Source organism: Camelus bactrianus, chromosome 3 (genome assembly GCF_048773025.1).
Source record: "Camelus bactrianus isolate YW-2024 breed Bactrian camel chromosome 3, ASM4877302v1, whole genome shotgun sequence".
In the NCBI taxonomy this organism is placed as follows: Eukaryota; Metazoa; Chordata; class Mammalia; order Artiodactyla; family Camelidae; genus Camelus; species Camelus bactrianus.
In genome coordinates this window covers 110,873,993-110,899,682 of record NC_133541.1, presented here as the reverse complement: position 1 = coordinate 110,899,682, position 25,690 = coordinate 110,873,993, and the positions used below count along the sequence as shown (strand labels likewise).

At 40.2% G+C, this 25,690-nt stretch overlaps 2 protein-coding genes across 2 annotated transcripts in view; one reads left to right on the top strand and one right to left on the bottom strand.

Annotated features, from left to right (window-relative positions):
* Positions 1–7,462: 7,462 nt before the first annotated feature.
* MFAP3 (microfibril associated protein 3) lies at positions 7,463–25,621 on the bottom strand. Its single transcript, XM_010970022.3, has 3 exons — positions 25,554–25,621; positions 14,591–15,125; positions 7,463–11,681 (listed from the first exon to the last, which is right to left on the bottom strand). The coding sequence occupies exons 2-3, from the start codon at positions 14,883–14,885 to the stop codon at positions 10,888–10,890; spliced, it is 1,089 nt and encodes a 362-aa protein (XP_010968324.1). The 5' UTR covers positions 14,886–15,125; positions 25,554–25,621; the 3' UTR covers positions 7,463–10,887.
* Positions 25,622–25,690, top strand: part of FAM114A2 (family with sequence similarity 114 member A2) — a 33,786-nt gene continuing 33,717 nt past the window's right edge. Inside the window, exon 1 of the mRNA XM_074360965.1 lies at positions 25,622–25,687. The gene's annotated coding sequence lies outside the window, so the exon portion shown is untranslated. The remainder of the gene's footprint in view (positions 25,688–25,690) is intronic.

Sequence of the window (25,690 nt, the reverse complement as noted above, 5' to 3'; positions counted from 1 at the left end):
TGAAACCCATGGGGGAAGAGGATTGCCGAAGGCCAGGGTCCACGTAGTGGCCGAGGCAGGCCTGGGACTCTGGCATCTGTTCCCAGTGCACGTTCATCCACCTAAACAAACTTCCTTCAGGCCTTGGCTTTTAGTAGGTGTTTTAGATAATGCTGAACTGAATTAAATTGGGCTCTTATATGTAACATCTTATAAGAGGCCTCTGATAATGAGGTTCCTTTGTGAAACCTGAACACCCTCTTCTCGATTTTTGCACTGTCCCTCTGGCCCTGAGCACCACCTGTCAATTTCATAGTTTGTGGAAGGTCACCAACTGCGGCACCACTGTACTGCATCTAAACCAAAAATATGGGTGGAAGTGCGGGTTTAGTGGCTATTTTCTTCTAACACATATTTTATGGGTCACTCCCCTCTTTCAAAGCATTGACTTTGTTTTTAGAATGAAGTCTCAGATTCCTAGCCTGAGCCCACGGGAGAAGGGATGTGCAATTTGGCCTCCCAATGCTACAGCATCAGGAGACATTCTGGTCTTCTTTTTTCTGCTCAAATACACCTTCATCTCACCGTTCACATCCTCTGCAGGTCCTTTCCCATCTGCCTGGAATATTCTTCCCCTGAGCAACTGGCCTGTAGGAATCAGCTTAAAGGCCATTTCTTTGGAGGGGCCTTTCCCAAGCTCCAGGGTAGGCCTCTGAGATTCCTGTCACACTTGTGCTTCCTTGATCACTGCAATCTTTCCCAGCAGGGTGTGGGCTCCACGAGGGCAGGGACCACATTTCTCTTGTTTATCACTCTGGGTAGAGTCCTCAATAGCTAGCCTGCAGGTACTAGGTGTCTTACTGATTATACCAATGAGAGAAGAGTAGAAAACCTGTGCAATACACAGGTGATCTCAGGAAGCACAGCAGGTCTACACATCCATGACTTCAGAGTTTACCACTAATTATACCCAAATATGTAATGTAAGCTTATAATGAAATCCCCAAGTTATTGACAGAAGGTTCTGTTCAGTGTGCTGTCAGAAAAAGTGGCACTGAAATTCATTTGAAAACTATTTCCATTACAATGGTCAAATTGAAAAAAATCTTCTTACAATGGGAACATTAACTATCTGAGAAAACAAAACACTTAGCAAAAAACCTATTGATGCCAGAAAAACAAAGTGTTACTCTACTTTGAATTAACCTAAGCTGTATTTATGAATTTTTATATTACAAATGGGTACATTTCATTTTCCCCCATCTTAGTCCCCAGGAGGTTCACGGGCAATAAACCAAATGAATTTCTTTCTCCATTAGCCTGTCAATGCCACTTTCAAATGGCTCCCTGCCCATACACTCCAATATTTTTCTCATAATAAGTGGTAAAGCCTTCAGCCTTCTCATTTATCTTAACCACATCCTTTGTGTTCCAGGAGAGACAAGTAGTATATTACCTTCTATCTACATCAGGGAAGGAGGTAAATTGAGGCAAAGAGGCTAAATTATTTCTTTAAGTTCACACAATTACTCAACATTCACCCATCCATCTACATCAATGAAGCAACAAGTATTTAGCGATTGCCAACTTGAGGCCAAGCTATTTTAGTTGCTGGTAATATAATAGGAAATAAGATAATATCTCTGTTTTCATGTGGCTAATATTCTAGATGGGGGAAGTTGATAATAAACAAGTAAACAAATAAATTTAAAAAATCAATATCTAATAGTGTGAATAGACTGAATATTTGTATTCCTCCAGAATTCATATGTGGAAATCTAATCTCCAGTGTGATAGTATCAGGGGATGGGGTCTTTGGGAGGTGATTAGGTCATGGGGTGGACCTGCATGAATGAGATTAGTGACCTTATAAAAGAGACCCCAGAGAGTTCTCTCATCCCTTTCGCCATGTGAGGACACAGCAAGAAGACAGTCATCTGCGAACTGGGAAGCGGAGTCTCACTGCACACCAAATCTGCTGGCACCTTGATCTTGGAATTTCTAGCCTCTAGAACTGTGAGAGATAAATTTCTGTTTTTTAATCCATCCACCCAGTCTATGGTATTCTGTTACAGCAGCCCAAATGAACTAAGACAAACCGTGACAAGCACTATGGTAAAAAATAAGAGTTATTAACAGAGAGTTATTTTGATGCTGACTCTAATCCCAACCCTGGGGGCAACTATTGTTGTGCAGCCAGGGAGGCGTCTCTGAAATGGTGACAGCTTAGCTGAGTTCTGAATGCCAAGAAGAACCCAGTGAAGGGAACATCTAGGGGAAGATATTCTAGGCAGAGAGAACAACAAGACCAAAGGTTTTGGGGTGGGAGCAAGTGTGACGTGTTCAAGGAACAGCAAGAAGGTCAGAGTGGTTGGGATGCAGTGAGTGAGGTAAGTGGTGGGTGACAAGGTTGGATTTAGGAAGGAGCCAGCTCATGCAGGGTCTTGTAGGCCATGGTAAGGGGTATAGATTTTTTTCCAGAATTTTTTTCTAGTGATGGGAGACACTATAGAACATAAGCAGAGGATGACATGTGATTTATGCTTTGAAAGTTCACTCTGGTTGCAGTGTGGAAAATGGATCATCTGGCGACAGGAGTGGAGGACATCAAATAGTACAGGCAAGAAATGATAGTACTTTGGACCAGCATGATGTCAGTGGAAGCAGAGAGTAGTGGATGGATCAGAATATGGTTTTTAAAGTGGGACAAGAGAACTTGCTGATATATTGGACATTGAGAGTAAGAAAAATTGAGTCAAGAATGACACTGATTTTTGGCTTGAGCAAATGGGTAGCTCGTGGTGACATTTACTGAGAGAAGATGGGGGGGTGGAAACTGATGTATTCTTTTGTTATCAGGGCAGGGAATCAAAAATTCTGTTGTGGACATATTAATTTTGAGATGCCTTTTAGAAATACCTGGCCAAATGGTGATGCCAATTAGGGAGGTGTTAGATCCACAATGCTCTCTGGAAGAGAGCATTTAGAGCTGGAGTCACCAGCATGAAGATGGTATTTAAAACTCAAAAGTCAGTGATGTCACCAAGGAAGAGAGCGCTGCTGGAGAAGGCCATACCTCCCAGACCCTCACCCCTAAGTCCCACATTAATTAATGAATGTGGTCATGTACCAAAACACAACAGTTTTGCCCCCTCCCATTCCATGAAATTAAACAAACATCTACTGTCTCTTCTATATGAAAGGTATTACCTTAAGGAACAAGGAGCTACAAAGATTGGTAACTAGTACAAGACACCATCTCTCAAGTTGCTTATAAACTTATAAGGAAAGAGTAACCAGAATATGTTAGTGTACTTCCAAGGGAGTGGAGGGGTCTTTAAAAGGTCAACTTCGGAAGATAGGCTGGAAGCAGATCACGGAGGGTCAAGAAATAGGACTTTTTTTTTTCCGATTAGGTAGCAGGACACCATTGAAGATTTCTGAGTTCCATGACCAGATTAACACCTTTCCTTCCCCGTCGAAGGCTTATTCATCCTCTCTGTTCTAGCCCAAATCTCACCCCATCCCTCTGCTATCATTCACTTTTCATCTTTCAGTCCTTCACCTTTATTATCTAGTGCTAATCCATTTAGCACTTGATGACACGCTGTCTCTTTCAGGTGGTTTATTTTAGAAACATCTTACTGCTTCAACTCATTTATAAATTCCTTCTAAGCAGGGTTCATGACTTAAATTCATAGTTTCTGACCCAGGAAAGAAACATAAGAAGCCCTTGAGCAATGCCTGCTGCTTCTTAGAATCATTTCCTCAGGGGTTTCTTCTCTGACCTCTGATTAGATCAAACTCCTTTGTTCCAGGCTCTCATAGAATCATTTTCTAGCACGCTTCTCAGTTTTTAACTATCTCTCATTTTAATTTTAATTTTAAAGTACCACATTTTTAACTACGTGACTATTTGAATAGGATCTGCCTTTCCATATGCTGTATGTTCCCAAAGGGCGAGGACCGCCTCTGATTTTGCTCTTGATAGTGTCGCTTGTTTGTGTGCAACAAAACAAACGTTTGTTGAAAAGCTGAATCAGTAGGCATGGCCTTACGTGCTCCAAGGGTCAAGGGGCTTGAGCACAGCAGCCTCAGGCATGGTCTGACTGCAGTTTCTGAAAGAGCAATGAAACTCACAGAGCAAAACTACCCCACAGAGGGAGTTCCTCCATAAACTTCCCTTCTGCTTAGGGACAAACTATTTTCCAGAGAGTGGCTCTTTGATGGTAAGGAGCCCCCCTTGAAGGCTGATTTATCGTCACTTAGGACACTTGAGTCCTCCTTCTCACACAGCTGAGCAGGAGGCAAAGCAGAGTGTTCCCAACTGTCAGGAAGAAGCAGCACGCTGGCAGCAGCCACCATCATCCAGGCAGATGGAGCGACATATGTATATTTACATATATATTTCCTAATCAATAGGTTCCAGTGCAAACATGAAAACTCAAGAACATGATTGGAATTTAAGGGGCTCTGAAGGAGTTTAACATTTTAAAGAAAATTAGCACAAGCGGGTTTCTTAGCTGTAGATGACTTCAGGACAAAAATAAAAGTGCTACTGAATGAGCAAACTTTCTTCCCTAAATTGGTAAATCTCCTCTTCCAAATTAGTACTGCTAGAATTTCTTCTAAGAAATGCATTTCTAGGACAAGCCAGAGCTCCAATTTTTTTTTTTTCCTTGTTCCTACTTTATTTATTAATGGAGGTATTGGGAATTGAACCCAGGGCCTCATGCATGCTAAACAAGCACTCTATACCACTGAGCTATATCCTCCCCCCTGAGCTCTGAAACCTTTTAACTTTATTCCTGGCCGTGCCTGCTTCTCTGTCTCCCGTTACAGCCACACAGGCTTGTTTCTTCCCTTTCTCCAACAGGCCAACCTTGTTGTCCCCTGTGAACTTTGTTATTGCTCAATCATTAGCAGTTGGCCAGTAAATATCTGTTAATGAACAAATAGGTTAAGATAAGCCAATTATACCCCAGCTGAATCCCATAACTTGTACTGTCTGCTGTTTGGGCCACGAGTACTGGACACAATATAAGTGATGGCCGGAAGATTTAGCCTATGATTTATTGGTTCTGATTCTTGTTTTGTTCATGCGTGTGTTGACAGAAAAAAAAAATGCACAATCTAAAAGTTGAGAACTTGTTTTATTGGTGGATATACTAGGGGCTTAAGCCTGGCAGACAGGCTCTCAGATAGCTCTGAGGGGCTGTTCCAAAGAAAGGGAGGAGCCAGTATATATAGATCTATAGGAGTTTTTCCGACAAAACTCAGGTAGTTGGAACATAAAAAGATTACTATTAATTAAAGGAAAACCAGACATCTTAAGTTAATGAATTTAACACTTTTCTATGCATGGGAAGATTCAAGTCTGGGCTCACTGAAATCATTCCTTTGATATGCACCTTAACTATCTAGGCCCAGTATCCTGTTTTTCTCCATCCTGAATCCCTTCGGGGTGCACATTCAGGGGTGACTGCAATGGCTGATGGCTTGCTGGATGCAACATCATTTGTTGATATGGTTCTTTGTCCACACATGTGAATATCTTCAAGGAAGATGGTTTGCAACTTTATCTGACACAGAACCAGACTTTGCTCCTGTAATTCATGTGAAGATGATCTTGTCACACATTACCAGTTGCCTACAACTTCTGTTCTTTCCTCCTTTCTTAATAATAGAATCCTCTGGGGGCAATGTGTCCAGTTAAAAAATATACTTCATCTTCCCAGGCTTTCTTAGAGCTACTGTAGGTAGTCATGTAACCCAGTTCTGGCAGCTCAGCAGTAGAAGTCAGGTGAGGATTCTGGAAAGCTATAGCCTTCTTGATAAAAAGGTACAGATTCAGCGGCTATGTCTTTTGCCCTTCGACCTTTTACCCTTCTCCCTGCCTGGAACGCAGATGTGATGCTGAAGGGAAGGAGCTGTCTGGTGTAGCAGCAGGTGCTGTCCGTGCTCTGTCCATAACCCCTTGACACTCACCATTGCTATATTTACCACAGGCTTCCTATTGAAAGCTCCTGTGTCTCTGCCAGAGGGCTTTTGCTGGCTACAGGATCACAATTAGCCTGTGAGTGTGTGTGTGTTGGGGGGGGCAGGTTGGAAGTGCCAGAGAGTTAGTGACCCTGGCAGCAGCCCTCAATGACAGACGGAAATTGGTGCATAAACACCCGAGCTCCTGGGCCTTCAGGTGGGACAACTCTGAGGCATGAGCTATACGCACTGGGGGCAGAGTGCCTTGAGGTCCCCAGAGGGACTGAACCCCAGTTGTCCACAGCAAGAACTCACTCAATGCATCCTGTACTGGCTTTCTTTTCTGTCTCACTTCCCTACTCTCCTACCCTCCTGAGTTCACCTTCCAAATACACTACTTGCACAGGAATCTATCTTAGGATGAGGGAACCCAATCTAAGACATCTTGTGAGTATGCAGATGAAAACCACATGCTAAGGGAGGAAAGGAATCTAGGAGTCCTTTGATGAAGAAGACTTGGATGGAGCCCTGGATGCCAAACTTGGGCCCCTACACAAGCCTTGGTCTTTCTCTTATTTGAGGAAAATAAACCTCTTCTTTGGGAAGGCCAGCACAATTGGGTTTCTACAGCATGCAGCCAGATGCAACTGTAACTGAGAGATCTGGAGGAATTTTTAGTTGAGTCCAAACACAACCAGTCATCAGCTGGACATGGATGCTAATAAAGCTGACACTCTGTGACTACGTGATTACCAGCCCTTCACACTATATTGCACATTACTGCTTGCACAATGTTTGCTTACATGTCGCTATGATTAACCCTCACGTTAATTTTGTGAGGCAGGTGTTATCAACTCCATTTTACTGACGTCCAGAGAGGCTGAGTACCATCGTTACACGGCTAGTGGTGGAATCAGGCTTAAGTCCAGTGATCTTTCACCACAGGGAGCTAGGGGCTAGGTCTTCATTCTGTGGCATTTAAGTAATGAGTTGCACCTCTGCCTGTTCCCTCTGCCTGTCTCCTGAGATCCTGTGCTTTTCCATGCCTGCTGGATCCATCATTACCCTTCACTCCCATGGACAACAGACATGTGCTTCCACCAGAGCTATACCTCCCACTGCCAAACTGCATCACTAACTTTACATATGAATCACAGGTTCTCCAAAACATGTGCTGAATCCTCTGGTCTCTAGGCCTTAGTTCCAGCTGTTGCCTTTGCCAGGAATACTTGACTTCAGAAGTGGGAAACTGCTGTACTGAGGCCTAGTGAAGACGGTCTGGTAGCTGCATTCTCATGGTAACTGTCGTCAGGACACCCATCTTAGCATGGCTCAATGCACCAAAAACATTTAGATGTTTAGTAAATGTTTGTGAAATGCAAATGGGTAGCCATAGTGGAATCCAAGTTGAATTCCATTTTATGCCTGTTTAAAATCAATAAAAACACATTCTATCACACATAAAAATGAATATATCTCTATAGAAGACTTCAGACAAATGAAATATATGCCATTGAACATTTAATATATTACATTCAAGTACAACTTTTTAAAGGACAAAATTATAATGTAAGTTCATTGAAATGGTAAGCATTTAAACATCATCTGAACCATATCAAATAATACTCATTTATTCTTATGAAATGTGTTGACAACCTATAAGTTTATGTATAAGGCTCAGCATTTTCAACACTTCTGGCTTAGATGAGAAAAGACTGTGTTTTCTTAATGGTGATTCAGGAAATCTGATATACCTGTGTTACAGTGGCTGGTGTGTGGAGACAATGCTAGCACCCATGACTGGCTGGGCCCTGGAAAACAAGCATGCCATGTTCCCATGCTGTTCTGGGACACAGAATACAAAGTCTGATCTCAGGTCAAACTACATGCAAGGCATGGAGAGGACTGTGCCAAGGGGTTCACTGAGGCTGGAGGACAAAAGGGAAAGCGAAGTGAGGTGAAGAAGCCAGGAGCCTACTTACAACCATTCCAGGTCAGCAACTCCCAAGATATTTATATCAAGGTATTTGGTAGGAAATATAAATGCTCATTGGGCCAGACTCAAGAACTAAACTATCACAACAGATGCAACCTGGAGGACAGACTTATCAAACCTCCTATAAACAAGTGGCACATCAGCTCAAAAGATGCCCATCTGTCTGGTTTCAGTTGGCAAGGAACCTATAAAAATATTTACATGTCTATTTTTGGTAAATTTATTTCACAAAGCCACCATTTCATTTCATAAGGACAGTAAGGCTCATTAAATCACAAGACAAAATTTATAAATGGGATGACAGAACTATTTCAAATACATTTGTTGAGTAAAGGTATTTTCGCTAACTATAAAATCCAGCAAGACAAAAAGATAATTACACTAGCATTATTGTCAAAAGACTGTTAGACTGTAGATTAAGTTCAAAAGGTTAAGGATTTTACAAAAAGATAACATGAGTATTAATCATATATAAAGAGTATTTGATTAGCTACAGAAAATGTTAGTAAGTGTGTGGTTTCTTCCTCTGAGCAACTAGCTTTAGAAAGTAATACCAACTCCACTTAAATTTTGACCTACTTTAATTCCTTATCAATGGCACCATAACTTGGAATACTTAAAGTAAGCCAGTCACTTTGGCCACCAAATTAAGTCACCATTATGTTCCTAAAATAATTTATATAGGATACACTGGAGTAGCCTACACTTAATTGTCATACAGTACTGCACAAGCTTATAGATTTTTTTCATTTTTTCCTTAATTTTTCTGAAGTCCTGTTTCCCAGAACTTTGATCACTAAATATGCCTACCTCAAGGTTCCAAACACTCATGTCTATTATAGGAACATGTAGGGTAAATTCATTCTCTTTAATGTGACAAGCAAAATTCTAAAAATGACCCCAAACCTGCGATATTGGGACAGATTTGGAGGTGTTACGTAGAGATACGAGGGATGTTCAGGGGACAGACCTCAGACAAGGGATTCTAAAGATTTTTATACTTTCAAGAGAAACATTCTAGGAAGGGAAAAAGTGTTCTACAATCTAGGGCATGTTAAAGAGCCCCTGTTCTCATAGCCAGATGTATGAAAACAGTTTTCTTTAAAGAAATACAGGTCTATGAGCCAAGACAAGCTTCGGCTAAATGATTGGTAGCTTTTGTTTGGCTCTGGAGGTTTCCATGGAAACAGCCTGAGAGACAGAAAAGGCAACATTATCATCTTTATCTATAATGCCATCTGATAAAACTGCACACTGGTTCGTTCATGCTATCCAGAGCAGATGTATTACTTCTGATAAGCTCTGACAAAGGGAGGCAGGAGTTCTATCTGATCACACTCTGAATTTCCTGCCTTCCTCCATTTGAAACCATAAATTAAAATCCTGATAAAACCTCCTCTGAACATTTCCCTCAGGAACCTCTAGTTCAAGTAATGCTTCAGTAATCAGAAGCCAAATGAAGAAATGTGAAGCACATGGAGCTCCACTGCCAAGTTCTTAAAATTACAGGACACCAAGCTTACTGTAGCTGAAGAAATTATTCTGAAGAGTATTTACAATTTCATTATATCAGATCTCAGCGAGGCAAGAAACAGTCTTAAGTGTTTACCCACAGTTGAATCAAGTGGCATCATTCATAATTTTTTTATGTCTAGATCATTTGTACATGTGTATATATATCTTTTTACCTGTATATCTCTATATATTTAATATAGTAGCACACTGCACACACCATTCATTATCTAATCTTACATCAGGTTAGTGCTTTTCAGAAAGGCCACAAAAGCAGCCCTAAGCTCAGAATTCTATATCTGAAGTATATAAAAATAAAAACCTCAATAACAATACAGTATAAACAAGACAAACAAAATAAGGAGGCATGCAACCTTTAGCACCATGTTTAAGACCATAAAGGGCAAGAGTGTTGACAGAGGGCTAAAGAGGAATTCAGCGGTGGGTTTCCCGCTGGAATGGGATCCCACAGAACCATCTTGCAGAATCCAGTACTTCAAAAAAGGGACAGCCTGAGAAATTCTATTAACAGAAATGTCAAAACCCATAATTTCCCAGAGACAGATGATTTGACATTCTTTCTTTTTCTAAAAATATTGGAGACATTACTCTTCAGGAACAAATTGTCCACTTTTGGAGATAAGTTGGGAAATCACTGCCAGCTCAATGAGATAAATGATGCCCCAGTAAGTTGAAAAGACATGATATACCCCCAAAAGGACCAATTTACTCATGGAAAGTAGCTTACTAATGAGCAGTTAGCTCCCTGATATCAGCATAACAATAGAGACATGGGCTACAATGGAAAGAGTCAACCTAGCGCATACAACTGTACACTCCAGCAGGCAAGACATCTGACCAACACTCACACCTCTATGCACAGCATTGGTGTGGGCATCCAGATCACAGGATGAAGTCTCAGCTTGTTCCTTTCCATAAGAAGGGACTGAAAGTCTAGGAAAGGGTTTAATTAGAAGTGTGCTGAAGATTTCAATGGTGTAAGGGTGGCAGGTAAGAAGTTATAGGGCAGAAACAACTTTAGATATCACCTAGCGCAAATCCCTCATTTTACTGGTGGGAAAACTGAGGCCTCAAGATAAAGGTCAGCCCTAAATGACAGAAGAACCATGACCAGAAGAGAAGCCATGTAACTCTCAGTGCGGGACTTCCCCCATTATGCTGCTCTCTCAGGCTCTTTTAAATCTCAACATGTGTCATTAAATCAAACTCAGGGGAAATGAGAAAGATGAGATAAGAAAAAAATGCTTAATTTTTACAAAGATTTTGGTGGTAATTCACATTCTGATGTGCTTAATATTAACAAAGGGGGAAAAAATATCAGTTATCTTCTGGTAAAAATGTTATTTCCTGCATGAAACAGGTTCGTTTTCTGAGAGTAGTTTTTTAGGTACCGGAATAGCTCACAGCTGGCAACTGTCATGTGTCCCATCTTTGTAGTTAGAGCTTGATTCAACAGATTCTCTATCATCAGGTGGGCTGAAATGACTGCTGTCTTGAGAATCTGTACCAATACTCTTGGTCTCTGACTGAAGGTGGACAGAAACCTGAACTGCTATCTCCTGGCCTTGTTCACTCAGAGAACCATCATCCGAATCACCTCCTGGTGAATTACTCCGGCCCATCTCTGGGTTAATGACATAGATGCCATCTTGAGCATTCAAGGCAGGTCTCTCTTTAATTCTTTCTCCCATGTCATCAGGGTCATCCACTCGCACAGCCTCAAACATCTCCTCTACAAAGGCCCGACAGTTTAGAATAAGGGGTGGCAGAGGGACGCTTCTTGCCAGTTCTTCGATATAACGAGCAAACTCCATGGTTTTAAATTGTGTGACTTTGGCGAGTTCCAGCGTTTTGGCCGAGGTGATGATGGGGATGCGTTTGGCGATCTCAAAGGCCTTCTGAAGTTTCTCTGCCCCTTCAGTTCGGAAGAATTCGTTGATGGCTTTCTCAGTTTTACGAAGATGGCTGCTCATCATGCAGAGCCGTGTGACATTCAAGATGAGAGTGATTGTAAAGGCAATCAGGCAGACAATCATGTAGTAGATACTCATGTCTCCTGAGGTGAAGATAACCCGCAGGGTGACCGAGTAGGAGGCACGGATTGGAGAGGTGATAGAACATGTATAGAGCCCACGGTCAGCAAAGGCTATGTTGGTGATATTCAGGAAGTTACCAGAAACCAACCATTTTCCACCTGGTAACCCAACAGAAACAAAAAATTACAGCATAAAGAATACTATTACTAAATACGCCAACCACCTTATCGATAGTCCACCTCTTCATGAGAGTACTTTAAACTCATCTAGTAGGTCCTGCTGTTTGCTTAAATCATGTAAGAAAGGGCAGACTTTTATGTCCAGAGTCAGAATTTAAATAGCCTAGAACTTAAAAGTGGGAATTAAGATCTTTCTTCCTGACACTAATGATTATCACGGGTGCCTTTTCACTGCTAGATGTAAGAAGCCTTTCAGGGAGACAGGTGTGTCAACATAATGCTAAATGACTAACCTTAAAAAAAAAGCTTGTATGTATGTGTGTGTGTCTAAACCACAGCCTCTACCTATCCATTCTCATAAAATAGAAGGCTGTGCCAGAGAAATATAAAACAATGGTTATTTCTGGGGTAATGGGTTACAGGTGATTTTTATTTTCTTTTTAACTATTTATTTATTTTCAATAATGAACTTATTTAGAAGAAGAGACAAAAACTATTTTTAAAAAGTCCTACCAATTTAATGTGTTTGTTCAATGACTAACTAGCTAATCTGGCATGCCTTGCACATGTTAATTTGTTTTGTTAGAAAAGGTTGGTTCATGATAATATCTTGATTTTCTGGCAAGAATAACTGAAGTACAAGCCAAAAGATGTCTCACAAGTCAGGGTAAATGAACAGCTTGGCAGAGAGAGTAAAGTTGCCCTTAAAATGCCTAGGCTTCTGTTTTAAACCTAAAACATGCTGCCTGTCTTCCACACATGAAGGTATCTTTGTTCAGGAATGTGTATACAAAAGGCTATGAGTATGAAGAGCAAAGCACACTGACCACCCACCTTGATTCAACATCCTTTAATAACTTGGCTCTGCCTGCACAATCCTCACCTTTTAAGTTCTCAGGGTACTCTGTGCATTAACTATGAAAGCCTTCAAAGGTGGGATAGATGGGCTAAGGTGGTGTACAGGTGAGTCCCAGTGACCAGAGGTGGTGTCCCAGAGGAGGCTGGGTGACTATGAAGAACCACTTGAATGCCTCAGCTTCCAGACCTCTTTCATCCCTCAGATTCTATACTTCTGGATTATTTTAGCAGCACATCAATTAGCAAGCACTGTGGACTCTGCCCATTTTTATCATCAAAATTTTTCTAAATTCTATAGTAATATTTAAGAGCCATCACTTCACCAATATGCAAAGAAGAGGAAAGCATGCAGCTATGAATATAGCCATTATTTTACAAGCTTCTGTTCTATAAACTTGGAGCTATGAAAAGGATACCCTATGAATCCGAGGTATGATGAACTACATAGACTCCATTCATCAACCACAATACTATGACCACAGTCTAAACTCCCTAGTTCACTTGCTGATAATAGCTCAAGATTTATGAACCTTGTATTAGACTGACATACTCTTTAAACTCTCACTTGAGATTCATAAAATTTAATAAAATTGTCCAGAGCTGCTGCTGAAAGCATCAATGATAAATGTTAGCAGAAAGGCAAAATAGGAAAATAAAACCTCCATTTCACTTGACTGGTCTCATCCTAACCCAAATTTTGTTTATACAGTCAGTCTGTAATAATCACATTGATTGAATAATGCACATCTTAGATGTGTCTGGTCAGGACCCTAGAGCCAAAGCAGTTAAGAGTCTAGTTGAATGGATCCAAACAGGGAACCCCAAATCACGTTCAAAATACACATACTGGGCACCACTATTGAGGTTCTGATTTAATAGGTCTGCGTTCTTAAGAAGGTCTGTTCTAACATTCACACTCTTTAATCCCTTGGTGGCCAGCTACTCAGTTCGCAGAAGGTTAAAATGTTCAGCATATACTTTAGAAAGAAGCACCATCTGTCTCCTTTTCTGTTTTCCACTCTAATATGAATAGCCAAATAGCCTTATATTCCAAGAGATTAGACTATTTTTCTAGCAAAAAAAGATCAAGGGGAAATTTTCTGAAAGTGTAGCTTCTGAGGAGCCCAGAATTTAATTCTTATTTCATTGATTTTTCATGGAGATTTCTTTTCAATGTGTTTTAACACAAGTAGTCTTCAAAAAAATCTTTGTAACAGAACACTAGTCAAAGGAAATAGTATTTTGATTAAGGTGTGTTCACAGGTTCATAAACAACAAAATCAAACAAAAACCTGTCAAAAAGTAGACTTTGGTCACATTATTATGATGTTTGTGTGATTTTTAAGACTAAGAGACAAAAAAAAAATACAAGAGAAACTCTCCTGTTCTCCAATAAATTAAGGTACAGAATAGAAAGTAGGAATGAGCTGGAAGGGTGGCTTATAGAGTTCTTCCTCAGTGCCCTTCTGATTCTCAGATGGACTTAAAGTTTTAAGCACAGATCTTTATGCTCACTTTAAAAAACATCCTTGATTTCCTCCAACATTTTTAGTTAATTCATTTCTGAGCAAAAAAGAATTTTATTTATGACAAGTTTACTTAGTCTAGTGAAAAATCCTTCTTGCTGTATTCACACAGGGCCACCACCCTGTACCACTCACATTACCATCTAGGGGAATGGTACCCCTGGAGTTGTGCAGTGCATAGCCTGCACAGCTGTATGCAGCAACCCTGACGTAGCCTATGTTCAATGAAGAAGGAAACCAGCTCACCAAGAGGAGAGAAAAACGCTCACCATCATTATGTGAAACCTTTTAAATTGATAACTATTCTTTATTTTTTTCTTCTTCTGGTTAAGAAATTACAATTATTTTTTCTGACAGGTATAATACTCCAGGCCTTTCAAAAGCTTTAACTATTTACTGTAGTACCGCATCTTTGAGACTTCTTATTGAATATGTCATAAAACTAAGAAGAGAGAAGTAGTAGGAAATGAGTAACCTTGACTAATTATACTCTGGCATAGTTACCTCTGTCTCTGTCATCCAGTTGCTGTCCTTTTGAGTTGTACCAATAGATATCTTCAAAGTGGTCGACTGTGAGAAGACACTCGATTGAAACACTAGTTCCCTCTCTGGCTATGATGACATCATCACCCGAATGGGAATCCGGTGAGAGTTCAAAACTTGGGAGAAATGATGCATTGAAAGAACTATGATTCACTCCCAGTGGGGTCACTTGGTTGAAGCCTACATCTTCCAAAGCAAATGCTTCTGGCACAATAACAATCACCACTAAAGTGAATAAACAACAATGTGGCTTCATGGGAAAATGGGAGAAACTCTTGTTTAGACTGGAGAACTCAAAAGCTTCTACACTATAACAAAAGCACAGTGGGTCATTGATTGCTTGGTACTGGATTCTTCAAAAAAAAAAAAAAAAAAAAAAAAAGGCAAGTTTCCGTAGTGTAGTGATTATCACATTCGCCTCACACACACACAAAAAAGGTAGATCCAGGTATATTTTTGAAGTCTTCAAGATTAAAAGATGTGAGTGGAGCCCAACCTAAAAGAAAGCCAGATATAAAGTTTAACCATCAAAGACTCGTAATGGGGTGAAATTCTGTTCTAGAAATAAATAGATGTGAAACTGACTAGCATAACTGGCATCAACATCAGGGAGTGAAATAGAACACCACTTTAAAATCTTACGCAGTCTGTAGAAAGAGCACTGAGCTGGGAAATGGCAGACCTAGATTCTGGTACTAGTGTTGCTACTAACTAGCTGTAGGACCTTGGCAAGTAGCTGGGTTTGCTTCTCACCTGTCAAATGAGGGACTGGATGAGACAATCTTTAAGGGCTCTTCTAATTCTGAAACACTGATTCTTTTTCACTCTGACAAATTCCCTGCAATGAAGGCTAAAATATTTAGCTTAGTGATCTTTTATTTCAACCTGCACCAGTACCATCTGCTGTTATATCAATAACATAAATCAACTGGTACATCAAAATCATAACCATGGAGCTCAAAATTTGAGTAACTCAAGTATACAGACACATTAGCTATAAATAATGCAAGGACACTTGAGGCAGTTTTGTCTTAATATTAGAAAGAAAACTGTACTACTACATATACATGAACAGTTACTGACTTCTGAGGCTATAGAACCTCCCTCTCGGGCAAGAATTTTAGAGAAAAGAATTTTCCTTTAATAGTTTCTTCAATATCAAGAAATAAAATACAATATACTTACATTTATAAGAATACCAAATTTCTAACTCAAAGTCTATAAAATTAGCTAAGGGAGGAATCGACATCTTAAATGTCTAGTTGATAGAAATGCAAATATAAACTACAGGGAAAGATTGTCAGACAAATTTAAAAGAAGAGTAAAATATCATGAATAAAAAGCAAAATGACATCCAAGAACTATGTGATTATGATCCTCTTACTGGTAACTTGATTTCTCTTTTAAAACCAGACTCTTAAAGAAAAATTTCAACTTCTATTTCTATAAAATATGGGATGCAACACCTAGCTTTATTTCTTACAAGGGCCCAAAATAATTAGTTTTGGAAATTTACTCTCCTGTATACTTACATGAAGGCTGATTGAACATATAACATAAAAAGCAATGGATCATTGTACTTTGCCATTAAACTGTTCAAAGTCTAAATTACAAGTTGAAAATCTCATTTAGTTTTCATTAGCCCTTGAAAGGATTTTGAATGATGACAATAATTTTATCTTCCAAATTTAAGGATTTAGAATAAAACAGAACCTCAGATTTTGCTATACATAATAGATTGAACACGTGTTTATTTCCATTTCCTCCCAAAAACCCCACTAAAATGACAATGAAGGAAACAAAGCACTTGGGCATTGGGTGAGATGAAAGAAGTGATCTGATCTAACTTCTTTACAATTATTTGCTCCTTAAGATTGTACTATAACAGGAGAATGCTGATTTCTATTAGGAGGGAGTGGAGGGTACAAACAATGGAAATAACTTTAATTAAGAGACTGCCATAAGCCAGGCACTGTGCTAGGGGTTGATACATGCAAGTTCCCACCTTCTTTGCCACTACAATTGGCGGTTGTGATTTTCGTCCTTTATTTCAAACTAAGTGGTTCTCAATGGTGACAGGAAAGGAGTGTGCTAAAAAAGTGCTCCCAGTTCTTCCCAGGACTTTGGTAAGGAGTCCTGTGGCTTCATCCAAGTCAGCATTCCCCAAATTTCATTCATTTCTTCTACTGTCATCATTTTTTTGTTCTGCTGTATCTGTGTACCAAATTATTATTCTTTATGCTTTTCTTTCAACAACTCATTATTTTATTTTCATACATTTATTTTAAAAGGAAAGTCTGTATCACATCTGTGGATAAAACTAACTTTACACATAAGCACAATGAAAACAAAGCCATGTTATTAACTTCCAGAGATACTGCCATCTGCTGAAGGCTCTATGCAGGAGGCCTGCTCTCACTGTAGAGAGAACAAAAACCAAACAAACCTCACACAACTCCACTTTACTCTAATACCACCTAATTTCTCACCCTGCCATCCCCTTCCTCCCCACCCCTTCACACTACTGAGTTTAGAACCACTCTTTTAGACTAGAGGTATATGTTTTCATCTATTCAACAGTATCTCTTGAGCACCTACTATGTGCCACAGACACTGTCTCTGCCTTCATGGAGCTCACAGTAGAGGACACAGACACTAGCCAATACATACACATACAAGAAATGCTATCCAAGGGATAGTACAGGCCACCACAGCAGCACCCAACATGGAGAGCTAACCATGTTGTAGAAAGTCTCCCTGAGAAAGCAAGTTGTACAACAGCACCAGAGGGATAAAGGGGAATTGAGAGTAGAAGACAGTGATCTAGGTAAAGAGACAGGGGGCAGGGAAAAAGCAGAGGGTTCACTGGTTAGAAAAGACCTCCAAGTTGTGGTAGGGAGAGGTGGTGGCCAGAGTGCTGGGTCTGCCTCCTGATTCTGGAGGTGGGCAGTGTGGACCAACAACAAAACTGGAGGCAGACTTTGGGAACTGGAGTGGGAGGCTGAAGTTAGTGAAGAAGATACCTGTCTAAGGTGAAGCAGTTGAAGAACTGGGGGCTCAGGAGTGGGGCAGATCACCTGTGGGGGTGGTGATGTCCCCCCCAGGATCAAAGCAGCTAAGGTGGAAGAAACTGGAAATGGAAGACATGGACTCACTTTCCCTGCTCTGAGATGCAGGAGCTTCAGGGGAATGAACAGCCTTCACGTGAGAGGGATGGAGGGCAACAGCCTCCTGGCAGTGTTGCTGCTGTGCAGGTCCCTTCTTCATGCAGCTTCCCTGAGCCTCCTCTCAAGGCCTGGCTCTTCCTCTCATATGGATTCAGAGTACACCTGGATGCAAGGTGGCTATTCTCTGATGCCCTGTAGCCCTCACCATTACACCAGTCACCTGGCCCTGGTATATGCTGCTCTGTATTGCCAGGCAGTCTACCCCACCTCACTATGAGCCCTTTAGCACAGAGACTGTATTTTTTATTGTTATACTTCATAACTAGCACATGTTCAATAAATACTTACTGATGGAGAAGAGTTTAAATTTGATCAAGTATATGATGGATCTCTGTAAGCTGAAGAGTGTTATACAGCAGGGATCATAATTATTCAGATCTACATGCATTTACTAGCACTTATTATATTCTCTGAGACAAAAAAAGCCAATGCTAGTAATCTTGAAAGATTTGAAAGGCATAATGCCTAAATGCATTCCTTAAATGAACTACTAACCCCCAAAGTCTTCTTTTACCATCTTGTCCTAGAAGATAATGGTGGGAATAAAAGATTGGCAAGTCCAGAGTTTCCAAACCAGGTTGAGTATCACAATTATCTAGAGAACTTGTTAAAAATATGGATTACTGGGTCCCACCACAGAACTAGTGAATAAGAACCTCTGGGTCTGGACCTTGGAATTCATGGGTTTTAACTAGCTTCCTGGTGATTCTGAGGCAGAGGGCCCATGGACTAGCATTCAGAGATCACTAATATACTTCCTCATTTCCTCTGCAACAGCCCTGCCTAATGGTGCTCTGGACTGCCCAAATACTTCTAATATGAGAGAACCATCACTCACATTTCTGGATTAAGATTACCTTGGAACATTGTAATGGAAGCCTCTGATAAAGGCAGGGTAGCAGAGAGGTTCAGGGTACAGGCTCTGGAACCAGGTTTCTGGGACTTGAGTCCTAGATCTGACTCTAATTAGCCTTGCAACTTTTGTTAATGACAGTCTCTCTGTGCCTCATCTTTAAAACAGGGAAAATAATAGCCCCTATTCTCAAAGGACTATTGCGAGGTCTGAATGAGATAGTATACATAAAACACAGAGTCTGGTAATTCACTGAAGTGATCACTGAATAAACTCTACTTCTTATTGTTGATGGTCCTTTCACATGCTAAAATCTACACCTTACAGCAAAACCACTATTAAAGATAAGTAAAACACTTATTTGGAATACCATGCAACTATTTAAAAACCTTGGAGGAGAGAGAGGAAACACCATCATGTAATTTCAGTCTTTAACTGTGAATCGCACACTTTTCTTTTTCTCATTGCAAGTAAATATTTTACAATAATACAGATCAAACATTGTAAACTGATCTTTAAGCCAAACCATGATATTATATTTGTTTTTATGTGTCCTGAGTAGAGAACCGTTGTTGTGATCTATCTAGCCTGTGTTCCCCTTTTTGGAGCTTTGCCTTCTTGGGACCAGGAGGAAGTCAACCCATTGGCTGACTAAGAAGAATCTTGTTTCTGGAATTTGGATTGAGACACTATGCGATGGGGCCATTTGAGGAAGAGCAGGTACATAGGGACTGAGGCAACAGGTTACAGAAAAGACAACAAGGATGGAGAAGAGAAAGAGAGTGTGGCAGCAGAAGGGGGGGGGCGGGGTGGCAGCGATGCTGGTGGTGGAAGAATTGCAGAGGGGAAGAGAGAGAGACTCACATGTGCTGCTCTGGCCCAGACAGAATTCTACTTCCTGGCTCCAATATGACTTTTTTTTTTTTTTTAAAAAGCATCCTTATTTAATGTTACTCAAAATTAAAACTACAAAATTGAAGGCTGAATATGCAAACAATAAAGGAAATGGAGAAATGATTAGGTGGGGAAAAAAAATTAAGTTTAGCAAAAGTGACTGAACTGTGACTGTAGCTACCAGGAGACCCTCATCATGGATTTTCAGCTCCTCCCCTCCCCTGGAGCAAGGCGCACCAACTGCCCCTGTGGCCAAGACTTGCAGTTCCTGTTCTGTACAGACACAGCCATTTGCCTCTGCTAGAAGTTTATAGAGAAATCTACAAGACAGGGATTAAAAAATACTATGAACACTGTAAAACTGCTCTTAGGTCAAAGGTGGCAGAAGCAGCCTGGTACACTGATTTCACGCCAGGAGAGCAGCAGGTTCTGTAATATCCTTAGTAATATCTGTAATATCCCAGTCAACAAAGGCAGGCTCAGCCTGGGCACTTCATACTCATACCATGGACATCCTGAACACAAAGGACTTCTAGTCTGAGCTACTAAGAGACACAACCCATTTGCAGAGAAGAGGCTGTTGAGCATTTGGGAGAGAAAACACTGGCAAAGGTATGTGTCCAAGATGACAGAAGCAGAAAAAAAGACTGAGGGAACAAATCACCCTTGGGATCAGGATACCCTTGACTTATCTCTTCACACCAAATGTCCTCTTACTTAAGTCAGCGTGGATTGCTTTTACTTGCAACGAAAACTACATTGACTACGACCTTTCTACTCATTCTGGAGTAATGACTGTAAAACAACTCAGCTAACTCAGGGGCCATCATGCACATGAAATACTGGGCACTGCAAGGGATGCTCAGGTGAATTAGAACACTGTCCCAAACCCTCAGGAATTTACAAGCCAGCCTGGAAGGCAGGGCCAGAAATAGCTGACTGTATATAAGTTGGTGTGAGAAGTACTGAAGAGAGTAATTGTGCTGTGAATGCAAAAAAGAAAGGAAGACTTCTTGAATTTTAGGAATGCAACTCCCTTTAACTTTGGGACTACCCATAATATCACGCCTGCTATCTCAATGCAGCAGCTGACATATGGAGGCTATGAAGAAAGAGTTCAAAAAGGAAAATCAAAGCGCCATCTTCATGTAAACAGTTAAAAAGGGCTATGCTATGCTTGTAAAGTTACTTGGTAGAATTTTTTATTACCTTTCTTCAGCATGAATAACAGGAAAGTGTGATATTCAAGTTTAATCTAACTCCTTTTTCATCTTTTAGGTACAGTAAAATGAAAGCTTTCCTAGGATCATGAATAATCAGAACTGTAGATGATTTTACCCTACAGAACCATCCTGGATATTGGCTATATCATTAAAAAATAAAAAGAAAGGAAAAAAAGAAAGAAAGAAAAGCACTTAAGCTGTCATCCCTAACAGATTGCCTTGTTGCTGCTCCTGCCAACTTCTGAGAGAAGAAATATTTCCATTCTGTTCCAATTCTCAACAGAAGTAAATAAGGAAGTAATGTGGCTGATTTCCGTTCTCGTGGCTCAATATTAAGTTGGCGGAGGAACCTGCTGTTTGCAGAAATAGTTCTGGGATAACTCAAAGGGAGGAAAAACAGTGATGCCCAGATGGTATTGGTTTTTGCTCCAAGTATACTGGGATATTAATGCCTCACTCTCCATAATTAAATGTGTTAGAGGCTGTATTTACAGCTCATCTACTCTCTCTGCCTGCACTCTTACACTTGAAAAATGGAGACGTTCCCCTACACTCAGCACACAAACGGTCAAAGTGGCATTCTGAATTGGCAAAGGAGAGAAAAAGCAAATGAAGAGCAGACTGTTAGCACTCCTCTGTCCTTTGCAGAGAACAAACAAAGCTGTTCTGCTTATACTCAAGCATTATATAGGGATCTGTAACATTAAAAGGTTAATAATATTCAAACAGAAATCACCATTTTGAGGGCCATTTCCCAAAAAGTTTCTAATTAAAATAGCCCTAGTGCTCCCAATAGTATCTTGGAGCCATCACACACCTCATCACTGGCATTTAGGCACTCAGCTCAAACTTCAACATATTTTCTGGCACACTGAGAAACATCTGCATTTGCTGGAGCTTTGCTTCAAACCCAGGATTATTATACTCTTGACTTTTATCCTTTTTGCCATAAGTATTTGCTGAAGCCACACAAAGACAACGATGTAAAAGGCTTAGATTTATGATCTCCTTGTCCTTTTTTTTCCTCCATAGTCTGAAAAATCCCCCAAAATCTCAAACTCAGTATAACTAAAGTAACTCCTCACTCTCAGCCTCAGATCTACCTGACCAGCACATATACAGCATGGATGATAGCCATAAATACAATTCTTCCAGTTTTGCAAGATCACACTTAAACAGTATTATCATGGTTCTGTGATCAGGAGCATGGACTCTGGAGTTAAGGATGCCTGATCCTATCCCTGGCTGAAGCTGTGAGCTCAAGAGGCCTTAGTACACACATCTACTGAATAAAGTTATTAAGAGTAACCACCTCATAGGGTAGTTGTGAGTATTAGATGAACTAATATGGGTACATGGTAAAAACATGCTTTTATTCTTCTTCTTCTTCTACCTCCTAGATGTTTTTCAATTGAGTCCTACTGTCCTTGCCCTAGGTCAAGCCCTTTTACCTTACTTGGGTACCACACTATTCTTTTATTTTATAAATGGGTCTCCTGAACTCCAATTATATCCCTTTGATGTCCCATACACTGCTCCCTCAGAATTGGTCCTAAACACAAATCCAAGAAAGTTAAGGCAATTTTAAAATCCACTAGTTATTTTCCACTGCCCATGAGATAAGTTTCAAATTCTAATCTAGTAACCACAATTCACCAGGAATAAACTCAGTTGGCAGAACAGAAGCAGCTAGTTGGAGCCCAGCTGTGCCTGCAGGCACAATAACTGCTTGCTAAAAAATGAATGGATTTAGAAGTCAAGTTTGGTTTTTAGTTACACCTCTGTCACTAATTAGCTATGACCTCTAGTGGTCTTAGGTTCCTCAGCTACAAACTGATTATCAATCCTCTCTGCTTAAATCCTACAGTTTTTCCAGCTTCCCCGTCATGATTCAAAGCCTTAACTACATTTATTTTTCTCTCTATTCTTTTCACTTTAAAGTTCTGGTTCTAGTTGTTCTTTCTGCTTGAAACTTCCTGCCCTCCTCTCCACCCATCTTCCTGTGGAAATTTGACCTTCTGTACAATATCCAACTCACTTCTCACCTAAGCTCTCACTTTTACCCTCTTAATCTGGGATGAATTTCTTTTGCTCTGTCAGTCCCCTAGTACACTGAGAGTACTCGATGGTAAGACAGTTTCCTTCTTTTTTTTCTCCCATTTTTTAAATTGAAGTATAATCAGTTTACACTGTTGTGTCAATTTCTGGTGTACAGCATATATGTTTCAGTCATACATATACATACATATATTCCTTTTCATTTCTTTTTCACTATAGGTTACTACAAGATATTGAATATAGTTCCCTGTGCTATACAGTATAAACTTGTTGTTTATCTATCCGACATATAGTAGTTAGTATATGCAAATTTCAAACTCCCAATTTATCACTTCCCAACCCCTTTTCCCCCTAGTAACCATGTTCGTTTTCTACGTCTGTGAGTCTGTTTCTGTTTTGCAAGTAAATTCACTTGTGTCCTTTTTTTTTATATTCCACATATAAGTGATAGCATACGGTATTTTTCTTTCTCTTTCTTGATTACTTCACTTAGAATGATGATATCCAGGTCCATTCATGTTCCTGCAAATGGTATTATTTTATGCTTTGACAGTTTCCTTTTTTTTTATCAGTTGTCTGTTTGTCCAAAAGACTGTAAGCTTACTAATGACAGAATCTAAAAACCTCAGTCCTTGATATAAGATTGGAGTCAACATTCTGAATTCAGGGGAGGAGGGTATAGCTCAGTGGTAAAGTGTGTGCTTAACATGTACGAGGTTCTGGGTTCAACTGCCATTACTGCCATTAAATGAATAAATAAACAAACAAACAAACCTAATTACCTCCCCCCTCCAAAAAAATATAACATTTTGAATTCAGACACTTATTAACGTTGTAGTCAGAACGGTACCTGCTACAAACTTCTAAATGACTTTTCAGTCGCGGGCTCTGGAAATTGTTAGGGAGAGATATGATGACATGAAAACAGCTGTTAAAATTTTAGTGGGCAGAACACCCTAGAGTGAATTCAATCTATAACTGGTTTTCTCAAACTGCAATTATTAGACCACTTACATCAAATTAATCTGTGCTTGTTAAAGATGCAGATTTCTTGGCTCCACTCTGATTTACCGATTTGGCATCTCTAAGGGTGAGGCCTGGGCATCTGCATTTTTAATGTGCATGTAGTTTTAATGACTTACAAACCAAGCCCATGTATCTTTTGATTGTCATAATCATACTCTAATTCAGTGATTCTCAAAGTGTGGCACAAGAGCCTCTGCGGGTCCCTGAGACCTTTTCAAAATGATTTCATAATAATACTAGAACATTATTTGTCTTTTTCACTCTCATTCTCACACAGTACGGTGCAATTTTCTAGAGGCTACATAATGAATGACATCACACGAGAATGAATGCAGGAGACAGAAATGCTATTTATGTTAACATGCACTGAATTTATCATTTTAAATAAATAACTTTTAAAAAAGTTATTTTGATATCTAAAATGGTACATGTTGACAGATAAAACTCACACAAATAAAAACTCTTTGATGTTCTCAATAGGTTTTAAAAGTGTCAAGGGATGCTAAGACCAAAAATTTGAATGCTTTTAGTTATCATTATTATCAGCAGTACTTTAATGATAAGCTTAAGACACGGTTAAGCAGCTTAATGACATTCTAGTCTTAAACCCCAAATTTTATAAACTTTCCATTACAAAAGAAAATCAGAGGAAAGTACCTATTTTATACATATATAATATTTTTGGTTTTTTTGGAATAGGTCGTTTTTAACATGCTCACAGGTGATACTGATGTCCCTAAATTTAGAGACCCACCATCTGAAGGGTTTTAGGAAGAGACTGTGTTTAGACATCAAAATGATAATTCTGAAAGCATTAAATGAAGTTGGCATTGGGTTCTTAAAAGGCCAGGTCCCTTCTCTGGGACTTAGTTTTTCACATCTATTCAATGAGGGTGTCTCTAATGCTTTTCTGGCGCTCAGTTCGGGTTTCATGCATTCCCACTGCTCAAGGGCAACTGAAGAGGTACATCTTTTTGATCAGGGGTCAGGAGTAAGCTAAAGTCATAAATTAGAGCATGTCACTCTTCTGCATAGAAACGTTCAATGCTTTTCCAATGCTCTTAAAAAAAAAAAAAAGTCAAAATCCTTGCCCTGGCTCACAAACTCTACAAAATTTGGCCAGTTTAAGCCTCTTGCTTCATCTTCCTCTTTTTGCTCCATTCACAGTGGCCTTCTTCCTCTTTCTTGAGCAGGCTGTTTGTTTCCAGGAAAAGGCGTTTGCACTTGCTATTCCTTCTGCTTCTAATACTCATCTCTAGATTTTCCTAAGGTTTACTCCTTCGCTTCGCTGTCACTTTATTCTGTTTAATTTTCTCTAAAGCACTCACTACTACCTTAGATAATCGTATTTGTTTGTTGACTTGTTTTCCGTGGGCCTCGTCCACTAGGACGTCAACTACCTGAGAACAAGGCTACTGTCGCTCGTAAACCAGTGTGTCCCAAGCACCCAGGGTAGTGCCTGGCAGGTAGGTGGTGCTCAGTAAATATACGATGCCCGAACTTCGGCAGCCCAGGCCAGACCTTCAAAAGGGCCGCGGATACCCTACCTTCCTTCACGTCATACCCCAACCCACCACCCAAACCCACGCCTCGGCACCCTCAGTGCCTCCCGCAGTAGCGACCCCCAACAAGCCCCGACTCACCAGACGAGCGCCGAGCTTTTTCCGGCCGAACTGGCTGCTTGACCCGGAAGTTCTTTCGAGTAGGCGAGGCTGCCTCCGCCCTGAAGGAGGACTTCCGGGGCAATAGGAGCGGCTTCTCGGCGGCTGTGGCGGCGGTG

Coding starts and splice junctions, on each gene's coding strand:
- MFAP3 (XM_010970022.3), bottom strand. CDS start 14,885: ATGAAGCCACATTGTTGTTTATTCACTTTAGTGGTGATTGTTATTGTG. Junction 11,682..14,590: donor ACTGGATGACAGAGACAGAG/GTAACTATGCCA, acceptor TTGGGTTACCAG/GTGGAAAATGGTTGGTTTCT.